At 45.7% G+C, this 14349-nt stretch overlaps 2 protein-coding genes across 4 annotated transcripts; both read left to right on the top strand.

The window, feature by feature from the left end:
- Nucleotides 1-60: 60 nt before the first annotated feature.
- aldh4a1 (aldehyde dehydrogenase 4 family, member A1) lies at nucleotides 61-9138 on the top strand. 3 transcript variants are annotated; one of them, XM_015018208.1, is made up of 15 exons: nucleotides 61-179; nucleotides 3860-3953; nucleotides 4033-4125; nucleotides 4204-4251; nucleotides 5315-5470; nucleotides 5537-5686; nucleotides 5766-5840; nucleotides 6036-6223; nucleotides 6300-6373; nucleotides 6802-6998; nucleotides 7082-7129; nucleotides 7205-7357; nucleotides 7672-7793; nucleotides 8232-8350; nucleotides 8457-9138. In XM_015018208.1, exons 1-15 carry the CDS (start codon nucleotides 118-120, stop codon nucleotides 8567-8569), a joined length of 1692 nt encoding a protein of 563 aa, XP_014873694.1. In that variant the 5' UTR covers nucleotides 61-117; the 3' UTR covers nucleotides 8570-9138. The 3 variants fall into 3 exon arrangements, with proteins under 3 accessions (XP_014873694.1, XP_014873695.1, XP_014873696.1); XM_015018209.1 differs by lacking the exon at nucleotides 61-179 and adding an exon at nucleotides 1258-1445; XM_015018210.1 differs by lacking the exon at nucleotides 61-179 and adding an exon at nucleotides 2659-2816.
- Nucleotides 9139-13428: 4290 nt separating this feature from the next.
- LOC106936944 (achaete-scute homolog 5-like) lies at nucleotides 13429-14118 on the top strand. Its single transcript, XM_015018203.1, has one exon. The coding sequence runs from the start codon at nucleotides 13600-13602 to the stop codon at nucleotides 14116-14118; it is 519 nt and encodes a 172-aa protein (XP_014873689.1). The 5' UTR covers nucleotides 13429-13599.
- Nucleotides 14119-14349: the final 231 nt, after the last annotated feature.

Below are 14349 nucleotides of genomic sequence, written 5' to 3' on the forward strand. Positions count from 1 at the left end.
TCACTTTATGACACTGCAGGCTGAAAGAAAAAACACTGTTGATGCGGGTACTCTCACGCATGGACATCAAACTCCCTGTACTGGAGTACATCCCAGAATATACAAGCTAATTATAGCATGGAAGGAGGGTCCATCAGAGGAGGATTAAAGGTGAACATGTTGAGGTTGGACTTAATTATGTAAGTTCCTCTGATTCACATTAAAGTGTTTTATGAAGATTTTTCTAAGTTAAATAATTTCCTGTGGTTGCTGGAAATTGAATAGCTTAAATTGATGTTCATTCATTCATCTCGTAAATTGTCTTTCAAAATATTACATTTATGTTCAAGGAAACCTAAATTCACTGGATCTACTTCTTACCAGTCAGCCGGTGTGTGGGCCGGTTCGAAGTGAAGCCGAGAGAGGGAGGAATGAGAAGCTGTATGCGAGTTCAAACAAATGGGTTTTTAGTTTGGACTTAAAATATTGCAGACTCGATGTTACGGAGATCAGGTGGGAGTGAGTTCCAGAGTTTGGGAGCGTTGCGGCTAAATGCTCTGCTTCCCATAGTGACAAGACGAGCAGGGGGAACTTTGAGATGGACAGAGGAAGAGGATCTGTGGAGACGAGATGACGAGAGTAAGTTTAACAGACAAGTAACAGTTGATGAATGAAAAATGAATCCCACCAGAGATCACCTGCTGGTGTAATCAGCGTTCATCTTTATATCACTACTTACTCATCTTTGTTACGTTTAATATTAATATTGTAATATTTCGATTTCTCAAGGCAGATCACTCCTTTATGATTGTTAGGAAATTAAATATTAACTTCCATAGATCATCTGGAGGTTAACACACAGTCTGATTAGATTCAACATATTCAGTGACATATTGCAATACTTCTTTTTAATAAACAGTCCTTTTGTTTGGGTCCAAACTCCGCCTTTCCGGTGCGCCAGCAGCTTCGCCGGTGTGTGAATGGAACAGACCCACTCTGACAAAAGTTACGCAGCTTGGCGTTTCAGTAACGGCCTTTGATTGGCTAATAAAATAGTGCTGCTCTGTGATTGGTCAGAAAGATACCCGCCTCTGGAAGGTTCCACTTATCTGAGGGATATTAGAAATTGACCAGAATTATTTTTTAAATAGTTTTAAGGTGAAACACTTCCTCACGTTGAGGGATATTTATGTAAAAACACCCGTTTACAGTAGTTTAGAATTCCTGGATGAGTGGGGCTGATTCTGAGGCGGACTGGGAGACCTGGTCGCAGCCTGCCCCCCTGGCAGCAGGTAGCTGCCTCCAGTTACCCTCCTGTCATCTACCTGATCATTCCGGATCGGTTACTGATCAGGTTTTTGGGGCTGGAACGGGACCATTCAGCCGCTTCTCTTCTCTCTGAGCGCCGCTGGGTCTAGACGGAAGATGCTCCGTGTCCGGGTGCTCCTGGGCCGGTCCTGGAGGGGGTAAGTCCCGGCGCTGAACTTCACATGAGCGGACACGAGACTCCGACGACTTCCAGAAGGTGTTCAGATGATCATCTGACCCACTGACACTTTCAGTAACTTTGTGGGGACAACAGGCGCCTGATCACGCGGTGCTGTTGAGCTTCAGGTGTGTTACCTAATGACACCTGATCTCCTGCAGCCTGAGGAAGAAGGTCCAGGTTGGTTCTGATCTCCTCTGCAGGACAGCTGCTCCACTGCAACTGCGCAGACACTCAGCAGGAAACACGTGTTGTTGATTGTTTCCTGGAAATAACTTGAAAATACCATAAAAACATCCGATTTACTTCTTTAATCTCTGGAGAGTAGAAACTCAGCGCAGGTCAACAAACAGCAGGAATTAAATTGGTAGTTTGTAACTGTTCCTGCCATCTAGTGGTCACAATAGAAATAGCAGCCTCGTTAAAAATAAAAATATAAACAGAAATAAACAATGAAATGAAATTAACATTAAGTAGAACACACTGAAATTATACTCGTAATATCCTTTGTTTTCGTGTTTGACTATTTTTTTAGCCTTTCAAACTAATGTCCTCCAGGAGGCCCTCTGCTTAAGCAGACTAAACATTTAACTAATTCACTAATAAAAACTGATTTAGACAAACAGTGACAATGAAATAAAACTGAGCTATAATGAAAAACCCAAAAGAAGCCTGCTGCTCGGTCAGCTACTCATGTTTCGGCCATCTTTGTAGTATCGGGACTGTAGTTTTCCTCAAAGCCGTCACAGCTGAGCTCTCCTCTGCTGCCCCCTGGTGACTATTTGGGGGGAATTTTTGGCTAATTCTGTTTTCTGTTCATATATTTGAGTACTGAATGTGTAACTAATGTCAACTAGACTCAGCACTAGAAGAGGCTTGACCTTTGAACTGTCAACATGTCTAATGATTAAAACCAGCTGGAGTTTAACAGATGGAGATTTTTTTTCCAAACATCATCAAATAAGTATTTCAGACTCCGACTCAGACTGGTTCTGCAGGTTCTGGTCTACTGAAACACCAGAACTGCTTCTAGAATTATTGATCTGGAAAATCGATTACCTCCATGCAGAGGAAAGCTGCAGATGGTCAGAGTCTGAAGCTATCAGGCCCCCCAGGGCCTCAGGGCCCCTGTTTGTTGTTCCAGCTGCAGCAGCGGCGCAGGGTGAAGGCCGCCCAGTTCTGGTGGGAAAAACCCACCTGGTTCTGGTTCTGATCCCTCCTCTTTGTCGGGTCAGGGTTCAGGTTGCTGCTGTTAATTGCAGCCTAGCGCAGGAAGCCGTCCAGCTGAGCCGCTCTGACCCGATCCGACCCGGTCCAAAGTACCGATAAGGAAAATGAGTGGAACAACAGGGTGAGTTCGAAAAACGTGACCTGGTTTAGTCAGAGCAGAACCTGTAGGACAGAACCGAGTCCAGTCCAGGTTTTATTACAAGAAGCTAAAATTAATCAAAGGCTTGGCTCTCTGGGTTCTGGACAGGATGCTGGAACAGAACCAGAACCGGTTCTAATTTAAAAATCTGAAGGTTCTGACCCAAATCTGGTGTCTGAAAACAAAGTTCTGGTTCTGAAACGTCTAATAGAAACAAACTGGCCCAGAGTAGAACCGCATGAAATATTTAAAGTTCTGTAGAACCGAGTTGTATACTCAACTGGACCCGTGGTTCTGGTTCTGAACTAGACAGAACCAGGTGGGACCTGCAGCCATATGATGATCAGTTTAAGCTGATATTTGGAATAAGGCCCGGTTCTGTTCTGGTCCTGTTCCTGTATCAGAACCGGAGAACATTTAAGAAGGGGTCCAGAACCAGAAATGGGACCGAAGAGGAGCCGAGTCTGTTTATTTATTAAGCATTCTGCAGAGATCTGGTCCAATCCGGTTGGTTCTGATCCGATCCAGGTTTAAGCTTCACATCTACTGGGTCAGAAGAAGTCATGTCTTCTGGGTTTCTAGTTCTGCTGCGACCCAGCGGGTCAGAACTGTTAGAGGTTTTTTGTGTTATCATTTTATTCATATTCAGTCTAATGTCAACCAGTAATGACGTACGGTGCTAAAACCTTTTGATTGCTGTGTAGAATCTGAAAACTGATTGTTCCTCCAGATTCCTGATGACCCGAGTGTCAGATGGAGCTGCCATCTGTTTTATTGTTCATCTTTTCTGACTTTTGTTTTCCCAAATAAAAGGCTCTAGCAGAGAGAGGGCAGAACGCTCTGTGAACGGCTCGGAGGAGCAGTTTGCTGAATCTTCTCCTTTTGCAAAAGCTTGGCCATAAAATTCAGACACGTTGTCTGTGGTTCTTTTATGAAGGTTCGAGGAAAATACCCATCAAGAACCAACGACCCGTTTACGTGTCTCTGGTCTAGAACCAGAGACACGAACAGCTCTCTGCTTCCAGGTTCCGAACGTTCCCGGGTTTGGCTGTGGAAGTGAAGAACGAACCCATCCTGGGCTTCGAGGCGGGAAGTCCAGAACGGGCCGAGCTGCAGAAGGTGTGGTGGTTCTCCAGGCCCGGTTCTGATCCGTTTGGGTTGCTACTGGGTGTTTTAACCCTTTGTTTTAACCCTTTAGGCGCTGGACGGCCTAAAGGGGCGGACGGAGGAGGTTCCCTGTGTGGTAGGAGATGAACTGGTTTGGACCAAAGACGTCCGGTACCAGCTGTCTGTGAGTCAGACACGGAACCACTTAATGTTCTGGAGATGCTCCTCCTGACCTCTGACCTCTCTACGTTTCTGTTTCCAGCCTTTCAACCACTCTCACAAGGTGGCAAAGTTCTGCTACGCTGACAAGGTATGTTGCCCAGAACCAGAACCGGTTCACCCGGACAATTTACAAAGACTTTATAATTAATTTTATTTGTTGTGTTGTTTATTTATTTGGAATATTTAAAATGTCTTCCAGTTCCAGTGTTTAATGTTCAATAGAGTGTAAAGTTTATTGATCTTCTTGCATTATTATTCCATTACCATCATTTGACAATATCATTGTTCATCGACATAACTTCCGGGTAAAACTCCGGTTCCGTCTCTTTAAATCCAGTCAAAGCTCTCCATGACGCCACCAAGGCAAACATTTGAATTAGAGTTTAGATTTATGGCCTGAGCCAAAAATCTAAATTTAGGTTTTGGGTTTTCTGCCTAGACCCGATCTAAGGCAGCGTTCACACAGCAGGAAAATGAGATTGATATCCGATTTCTTTTCTTTCTTTTCTTTCTTCAATCGATATCTGACTTTTCCACAGCAGTCTGAAAGGCCCAATTCTGATCATTTCACCCCCCAAAAATAATCCAATCTGCTCCATATTTGGAAGTAAATCTGATACTTTTCAAAGTCTCTGCAGTCTGAATGGTCATGTTGAATTTTATCTGACTTTTATGTCCTTGATGTGAGACATGCGTCATCATTCTGCAGCAAAAGAAGAAGAAGGCGGTAAATCTGGACTTAAACATCGGCGGACATTTTGGTTGATTCCTTTTTAGCCTCTTTCATGTGGTGACCATGATGTCACCACAGCTTTAAAATTCATTCAGCAATGGCGGCGGCCATCTTCACTGCCGTAAACGGAGCGCTGCGGCGGCCATCTTTACTGCCGTAAACGGAGCGCTGGGCGGCCATCTTTACTGCCGTAAACGGAGCGCTGGGCGGCCATCTTTACTGCCGTAAACAAAGGATTACTAGGGGACGTTCTTCATCTGCGGGTCGCTTTGGGGTCAAACCCGTTACCACAAAAGTCTGATTTAATAAGTAGCATGAATGAACACGCAGAAAAGATCGGATGTGAGCAATAAATCGTAGTTGAGCATCACGACCTGTTGCGGAATCGCAGCCTCACTCCATCTTGGATCTCCTCCAGGAGCTGATCGATAAGGCCATCCAGGCGTCACTGGCGGCCCGGAGGGAGTGGGACCTGAAACCCGTCCGAGACCGGGCCCAGATCCTGTTCAAGGCTGCCGACGTCATCAGTGGGCCCAAGAGGGCTGAGATCCTGGCCAAGACCATGATCGGACAGGTAGGTGACCCCCTGGAGGTCAAGTGAACCGCCTGGAGTTTGGGTGACCCATGACTTGGTGTTCAGGGTAAAACGGTGGTCCAGGCGGAGATCGACGCCGCTGCAGAACTTATCGACTTCTTCCGGTTCAATGCCAAGCACGCCGTGGAGCTGGAGGCTCAGCAGCCAATCAGCACCAAGGAGAGCACCAACACTGCACTGTACAGGGGGCTGGAGGTAGGGAGCCATCACCATGGTTACTGGGTCCGTTTGGTTCTGGGTTTTCTGACCGGTTCTGGACCTGCCTGTGTTTCAGGGCTTCGTAGCAGCAGTGGCGCCGTTTAACTTCACCGCCATCGGGGGAAACCTGGCAGGAACACCTGCTCTCATGGTGAGTTCTGCAGGTCCGACCCGAGTTCTGCAGATCCGACCTTTCTCAGAGCCTCAAAGACTTGACACTTGACTTTGTGCCCTTTGTGCCCTAATGACGAGCTTTGACTTGGACTTGCACTCTAAAAACTTGAGACTGGAGTTGGACTTGTGCCCTGACTTGTAGAGAACTGACCTCTGACCCTGTGCGCCCCAGGGTAACGTGGTTCTGTGGAAGCCCAGTGACACAGCGGTCTCGGCCAGCTATGCGGTCTACCGAGTCCTGCGTGAGTGCGGCCTGCCGCCCAACATCATCCAGTTCCTGCCGGCCGACGGCCCCGTGTTCGGCGACGCCGTCACTTCCTCCCCGCACCTGGCAGGGATCAACTTCACCGGCAGCGTGCCGTAAGGACGCCCGACCCAACCGCCTCTGGTTCCGTTGGTGTTACCATGGCAACCACGTCTGTTTTGCCACTTGCAGGACTTTCAAGCGTCTGTGGAAGCAGGTGGCCCAGAACATAGACATATACCGGACGTTTCCGCGCCTGGCCGGAGGTGAGTGGTGACCGATCCTTCAGGTCCCGGTGTTCTGAAGATCTGTGCTACCCGTAAATCCGTCCTACCTTGTGGTAATGTGCATGTCGATGCTATGTCACATACTGCTTACTCAGCAGATTTATTATAAATACGTCCTACCTGTGGAAGTTTTGTTTCATGTGTTTTATTTCATGGCAGATTACGGTAAACTTTAATTTATTTTATACCTGGCTTTCATTAAGCTGCTGTATTACTTCATGTTTTTAGTTTACATGACAGCTTGCAAATATATTTATAAATGGCTTTTAATTTTCTGTCTGCAATGTCGTTACTTCTGTGAACAAGTCATTGTTTGGTGGTTAATTAGGACAAAATATGTTTAAAATACGGTACTTTAGTTTAATAACAATCTTCATTAATGGTTCTGACCCACTCTGTGTCGGCAGAATGCGGCGGGAAGAACTTCCACTTCGTGCACTCATCTGCGGACGTTCGGAGCGTGGTGTTGGGGACGATCCGCTCGGCCTTCGAGTACGGCGGCCAGAAATGCTCAGCCTGCTCCAGGATGTACGTTCCCGACAGCAGCTGGCCGCAGATCAGAGAGCAGTTGCTGGACATCCACAAGGACATCCGAGTGGGAGACGTGAGTGACCTCTGACCCCTGCAAGGTTCAGGGTGTGTGGTCAGACCCAGAGTGAGGACTAACTGGATGTTTCTGACCCTCAGCCTGTCGAGGACTTCAGCACTTTCTTCTCTGCCGTCATAGACGATAAGGTAAACCTCGTTAACTCGTTAAAACTCCACATTAGCTCTGTGGCTAATCTGTCCCTGTGGCTCCGCCCCCTCCAGTCCTTCGCTAGGATCAAGAGGTGGTTGGACCACGCCAAGTCCTCCTCGAACCTCAGCATCATCGCCGGAGGAAAATGTGACGACAGCAAAGGCTACTTTGTGGAGCCGACGATCATTGTGACCAAAGACCCTCAGGACCCAATCATGAATGAGGTCAGAATATTTAGCTAACTAAATATTTAACCCCAAATAAAATATTTTATTTAATTAAATATTTCATTCCAAGTCAAACATTTAATTTCCAGATTAAATATTCAAACAAATTTTAGCTCAGAACTAAATATTTAGCATAGTAGCTAAATATAGATGAGTTAGTTTGCTAGTTAAGTATTTATTAGCAGGCTGGCATGCTAACAAAATATTTAGGTGACTGCAGAGACTTACCTGTGAAGCTTCAAAGAGATCTGATGACACATGGGTCAAATGGCGTGCTGGAGGTCATGACCTTGTGTTTGTGGTGTTTCCAGGAGATCTTTGGGCCGGTTCTGACCATATACGTCTATCCAGAGAAGAACTACGCTGAGGTTCTGCGGCTGGTTGATAACACGTCGCCATACGCTCTGACCGGATCTGTGTTCGCCCACGACCAGTAAGATAGTTTCTCCTGCACATGCGTGTTGTTGTCCGTCATCCACGGAAACAGGCTGAAAGTTGTGTGGATCTCCTTTGGTTCTGGTTCTGGTTCTCCTAAGTTTCCTGGAACAAACCAGCAGGTTTAAGGAGTTCTCATGCTCTGGACCACCTGTCTGTGTCCGGTTCTGGTTCTGGTTCATGAGGTCTTCTCCTGTTTCTCACCTGAGAGCACAATCAGTGGGTCTCTTAGGATCAGAACTTTAGAGTTCTACAAACAGATCAGAACCCTGAGCTCAGTCCAGGTTCTGGTTTCAAACTGGTTTAGTTGGTCCACCGGGTTCCTACAACCGGACCAGTAAAGAGCTGGAGCTGATTAGCTTTTGGTAGCATGGTGGGTTCAGTTGTGCATGGTGGGTTCAGTCCTGGTTCTGAGTCAGACCTGTTGGTTCTGCAGGAAGGTGATCGATGAGGCCGCCAGAGTCCTGAGGAATGCTGCTGGGAATTATTATGTCAACGATAAATCTACCGGATCCATTGTGGCCCAGCAGCCGTTTGGAGGAGCCAGAGCTTCAGGTGGGTGGGGAGGGTTCATCCAACATGGACGGATGGATGGCTGGATGTTTGGTTAGTCAGACGGTTGGTTGGATGATCACTGACGGATGTCTACCTGTTCCACCAGGTACCAACGATAAGCCCGGCGGTCCTCACTACGTCCTGAGGTGGACGTCTCCCCGGGTGGTGAAGCAGACTCATGTTCCCCTCACAGAGTGGAAGTACCCATACATGGGCTGAGGGACAGTTGTCCATATGTCCCCTTGCCCCAGTCCATCCACTGGTCCACTCATCAGTCCTCCATCTCTGACTCTCCATCCGTCCTTCATCTGTCCTCCTCTTCCTTGCTGTCCTCCTCTGTCTGTCCCTCTGAAGCTGGACAGGTCTGTCCATCAGATGAAGGGACGGTGTGTCTCTGCATCTCACTCAGATGTCCACAAACCACTTGTCTCAGAATCCCAGCTGGAAGCTTCATGTGTTCCATCAGAAACTGGATCAGAACCGCCAATGGACTCAATTCTGTTTGAAACTAATAAGATGAAATCAGGAGCAGAGGTCCATCAGAGCAGGTACTGATCCTCCTGGAGGCCATCCTGGAGGTCATAGTGATTAGGAGCTGAAGGTAGTTAAATGTGTCAGGTCCTGCTAAGCAGAGGATGAGAGTGTGTGTGTGTGTGTGTGTGTGTGTGTGTGTGTGTGTGTGCGCGTGAAGACATTTCCTCCCAGATCTGGATGTTAACTCATGACCATGTCTGTCTCAGTGTCTCTGGATATTTAGATGTTTGACAATAAATCATTTCTAACAATCAGCAGCTGGTCATCTTCTTCTTTCTGATCCTCACAGAACTGTGTGTGTGTGTGTGTGTGTGTGTGTGTTCTTGTACTTAGTGCATTTAGAGGATCACTATAAACATATCCACCCATAAATTGAGGTCACTGTGGGAAGTGAGGACATGTTCGTGGTCTACTTTTTTCAGTTCTACTTTTCTCTAATAGTTCGTTTTAGACAAGGGGATGTCCAATATTTTTGTCATGTGGGCCAAAATCATCAGCTCAAAAGTATTCACATGCCAAAAATATATAATTTTTTAAAAACTAAAAGGATGTTTTTTGGGGGGTTTTTTTACCTACTCAATAAACCAAGCATAAATTATTTTAATTAAAGTTTTTCTGGGCTAATGTTGGAGAACATGCAGGAATTTGTTCACTGGTTTATGTTTCAGAAACATGCTGGCAACAGCAGCATGCTTCATTAGCTATTCTTCCTGAGTTGGTTTATATAAAAAATTACATTTAAAAAAATAATTTTACATCTGGAGGTTCTGGGTGATTTGGGCAGACCTGCTGCTTGAAATGGAGGTTCAGTCTGAAGGATGCTCTGATCACATTCATGTCTCTACATGTGGAGCTGCTGCAGCTGTCATGTTCACACACATGCCTGTCTCTCTATACTTGTGGGGACTCACATTCCCTTCCGTTACTTGATGCGACATGGCAAAAGCAGGAACAAGTCACAGAATAAAACATATAAACCATGAGAAAATATTTTTATTTTTTGCTAGATATATTTAGCGATGCAACTAATGATTAATTCATTAATCAGTTATTCTATTGATTATTCTGATTAACCAAGTAAACAGATAAAAAAAATTCCCACATTCTGCAGATTTTTCACTTAACCTCTTAAGCCTTTTTATACAATATTAGAAATACATTAAAAATTTAAATTCAACAATAGCTAACAAGCTAACAATTCAATTCCATTTTTAATTGGGAATAAATATTTTATTGCCTGAAATGCTACATCTACATAAAATGGATTAAAAACAATGGGGTAATGGGGCCATATTAAAATAAAGTAAAATTACAAGAATAAAGCCATTATATTAAAGTCATAATATTATGACGTTATTCTTGTAATTTTACTTTTTTTTTCTTAGCATAGCCCTAATACTCCGTTGTAAAAATCGGATTACATTTTATCAAGGAAAATTTTTAGATTTACGAGTTAAAAATCTATTGGATTACATTTTTTCTTCTTTTTTTTGCCTGTTGCCCCTCCACGGGGTTGCGGTCCACACTTTGAAAAACCCTTCCCTAATCCATAAACTCTGTTTTTAAATTGTGAGGACAAGGCAAAATGTCCTCATAGCTATACAAGTACACACACACACACACACTGACTCAGAGTGAAGCTGATGAAGTTTGTTTCTTAGGAGGTCACACACGGCTGGCCCAAGCCTTTCTGGGGCCCTGAACAAATTTTCATTTGGGGGTTCCCATGCCAACAGGTCAACACCAGATCGTCATCATTCCTAAGCTGTGTAGATTCACATACTTCCATTATTTATTTAATTTATTAATTTACATTATTTGTAATTTCACACTTGTGTGTTTTATTTTTATATTGTTATATTTATATATGCTAACATTTAAAACTTTGGACTGCAGTAGCTTGTAAACCAATACGCAGACTGATTCAAGTAACTTGCCTGCAATGATCAGCATATGATTTATGTGCCAAATTAAAAAAAATGTTTTTCCATGTGTGACAGCATTTAGTTTGTATTTTTCAATATTATGTTTAATATATGAATATATATTTGCTCTTGCGTGCCCCCTGGTGGTGTGGGGGGGCCCTAAGCAGCAAAATAACTTGCATATACCTTCATCTGGCCATATCTGAGACTGAGAGATTCAGAACTGGTTCATGTAAAGTCGCCTGAGGAAGATGCTGGACTTCCTGCCGCTAACGACTGACCTCAGATCAGACGGCACTCTGAGCACCTTAATGAGAGCTTCCGTCCTCACCTGCAGACTGGGATCAGCGCAGGTGAGTGTCAGGTTGCAGGTGTGTGTGTAAACAGTCATCAGCGTGTGCGGTGCCAGCAGACGTGTGATGACAGGAAGGGTGTGTGTGTCTGACGCCTTTCATCTGGAATATCGGGATTTAGGGAGAGGAAACTGCAAACACTCATTCTGTGGAGCATGCTGCTTTGATGTGAACATCACTCCAACTGGGAGACACTGGGAGGACTGGGACACGCTGGGAGTCACTGGGAGGACCGGGAAACACTGGGAGGACTGGGAGACAATGGGACATACTGGGACACACTGGGAGACACTGGAACGTACTGGGACACACTGGGAGGACTGGGAGACATTGGAACATACTGGGACTCACTGGGAGGACTTGTCAATACCAAAGTGGAGGTTCTCACCATGAAACGTCTGATCAGAGCAGTGAATGTTCGTCAGAGAAAAACCTGCAGAATCTGATGTTTGGTTTCCAACCTGACAGTCTCTCTCTCTCTCTCTCTCTCTCACACTCACACACACACACACACACACACACGCACCTGTGAGGGCGGAGCTTCAGCAGGTAAAGTCGGATCTTTCCATCCTGAACTCAGAGACCCAGAGGAACTGAAGGAGGATCTGCTGCAGCTCCATCTGAAGGTGAGACACCAGGCGGTTCTGTGAGGTTCTGGGCGGTTCCATTTATAATTAGCAGGACAATTTAACAGGACAAATCAATCATCTGGTTCTGATTTACATTTTATTTCTGAGGACATCTTCTCTAAACTAAACACTTCTGATTTGGGTTGAGATGAGCTTAAAATGTTTCAAAGGTTCTCAGAGGAACCAGCAGATTCCTGATGAAACAGTTTTTGGTTCTGGTTCTGTATAGAAATTCCAGTTTTCTGACTGACTGATCTAATGATTCCAATTTTGGCTGATGCTAATTTTTTTTGTCTGAAATGTTGCAAAATATAGCCAGAAAGTTGCTGTATTGGTAACAGTGGCTGATTTTTAGACCTGAATGAGATCGGCTTCAGGGTTAAGTATCGGCTGATTACCGATCTCCCAGGACGATTTATCAGTGCATCCTAGTTCTGTAGATGGTCGTCAAGTCTTTAGCTTGGAGAAACTTTAAGATTTGAACATCTCAACTGGACACTCGCATCTCCTGGTACGTCCTGATGGTCTAGTTAAAGACCAGTAGAGTTGATGTTTGTGATGGTGCAACCAGTCAGCATGCAGACAGTAACTAATGGTTGTCATAGAAACTGAGCAGGAAGAGGAAATTATTTGGTGCAGTTGTCCAATACTGACTTTCCTCTGTCTGTGCGGAGGAAGTTCAACTGGTACTGGTCCAGCTTTGCCGGCTGCTAGTTTCCTACTTTTTGCTGAAATCCCCATTTTTCTGCATGGTCATTCCTACTACTAATTAAATGCAATCGCCGTCAGACCTATGTGTGAACGGTTTCTGCATGAACAGAAGAAGAATGTAGCCATCTCCCAGCAGCGCTCAATTTACTGCAGTAAAGACGGCCACCGCCTTCTTTTTTAAGTTGTTGAGAGTTATAAAAGACAGCATGGTCACCAGATCACCAGTTCGTTATTATTTCCAGCCATTCTTTGCGTCCATATTTACCAAATTAAAACGCATGTCTCTTGTTAATGACATAAAAGTCGGATAAAATGCAACATGACCATTCAGACAGCAGACTCTTTGAAAGCTATGAAATATTTAGTTGCACATCTTGAAGTGGAAAAGATCGGAACTGGGCCGTTAACACTGCAGTGAAAATGTCAGATACAGTTAGGCTTGTCACAATAACACATTCAGCAGCTTCAGAAGGGAGGCCCAGACTTCCCTCTCCCCAGCCACTTCTTCCAGCTCCTCCAGGAACCCCAAGGCGTTCCCAGGCCAGCTAAGAGACATCGTCCCTCCAGCGTGTCCTGGGACTTCCCTGGGGCCTCCTCCGGGTGGGACGTGCCCGGAGAGGTGACGTTCCATGTCCCAAGAGCCAGCTTCTGCAGCAGAGGATCAGACCGCCAGGGTCCCCTCCGTCGTCTTTTAAATATCCAAAGTAAATAAATACTTTACTTTGGAAGAAACAAAAAATAAATAAATAAAATAAATAATTAATTATTGAGTATCTGTAAACAAAACATCACACCAAAGCTCCAGACTGAAGACTTTAGTCATCCAGTTTTCAGTAGAAAGAGAAAAACGATAAATTATTGAGCTCCTTTTAATTTACCACACAATTAATTGCTTTCGATATGAGTCTCATGTGGGCAAAAAAAAATGCATCGTCGTACTTTCCTGCTTCGTGAAGGTAATCTCCTCATCCTCGGAGCTCATGTCTGCCCCCTGGTGGAGATGCTGTAAACTGATCCCTCTGTCTTTTCACAGGTGACCATCATGAAGCTTCTCTGATCCAGTCAGGTGTCCTCGCTCCTGATTGCTCGATTGTACGATGAGCTCCGCCTTCTCTCAGTCGCTCTTCGACCGTTTCGCTGCGTCGCCCCCTGCTGGCCGGGAAGACCGGAGCAGAACCCAGCACTCCGAGTCTCTTTCCGCCTCCGTCCCCTTCCTGTTCTACCCCCCCGCTGTGGACCCCGCTGCCCTCAGCCTGTACAAGGGCCCCCTGAGGGGTCCCGCCGGCATCCTGCCCTACCTGTCCCCCTTCCACCACCACGGGCACTTCAGCGTCTATGAGTGCCCGTTCGAGCCGGCATTCATCCAGAAGCGTAACGAGCGGGAGCGGCAGCGCGTCAAGTGCGTGAACCAGGGTTACGCCAAGCTGCGGGACCACCTGCCGGGCCACAGCGCCGACAAGAGGCTCAGCAAGGTGGAGACGCTGCGCGCCGCCATCAGGTACATCAAGTACCTGCAGAGACTGGTGGACATGGAGGAAGATGGGCGTGAAGGGGCGGAGCCAGGCAGTGGGACGTCTTCTGGCCGGGACAGGGGTGGAGAGATGCAGGCGTGTTGAACCATAGACATAATATAAGGATTGACCCTCATGGACCGCTCTCGCCTATTGTCGCTGACGAGATTTAGGGCGGCCATCTTGGAGCGGTCCACCACTCCACTCTGCTTTATGTGTTTAGCAGCACAATGACGTATCAGCGCATTTAATCAATCACAACACGCTTTTTTGTTACTGTAAACCATATTCAAACATCTATCAAAGCAACATTTATAAACAATTGTATTTTTTAAG

The sequence above is a fragment of the Poecilia latipinna genome, unplaced genomic scaffold (genome assembly GCF_001443285.1).
Source record: "Poecilia latipinna isolate Pla-1442-1.1 unplaced genomic scaffold, P_latipinna-1.0 Scaffold2247, whole genome shotgun sequence".
Taxonomy (NCBI): Eukaryota; Metazoa; Chordata; class Actinopteri; order Cyprinodontiformes; family Poeciliidae; genus Poecilia; species Poecilia latipinna.

Excerpts from the sequence above, each read along its gene's own strand:
- aldh4a1 (XM_015018208.1), top strand. The coding sequence starts at position 118 with ATGGAAGGAGGGTCCATCAGAGGAGGATTAAAGGTGAACATGTTGAGG. Across the intron at positions 7,358-7,671 it reads AGGACCCAATCATGAATGAG|GAGATCTTTGGGCCGGTTCT; the intron begins GTCAGAATATTT and ends TGGTGTTTCCAG. Across the intron at positions 8,351-8,456 it reads TGGAGGAGCCAGAGCTTCAG|GTACCAACGATAAGCCCGGC; the intron begins GTGGGTGGGGAG and ends CTGTTCCACCAG.
- LOC106936944 (XM_015018203.1), top strand. The coding sequence starts at position 13,600 with ATGAGCTCCGCCTTCTCTCAGTCGCTCTTCGACCGTTTCGCTGCGTCG.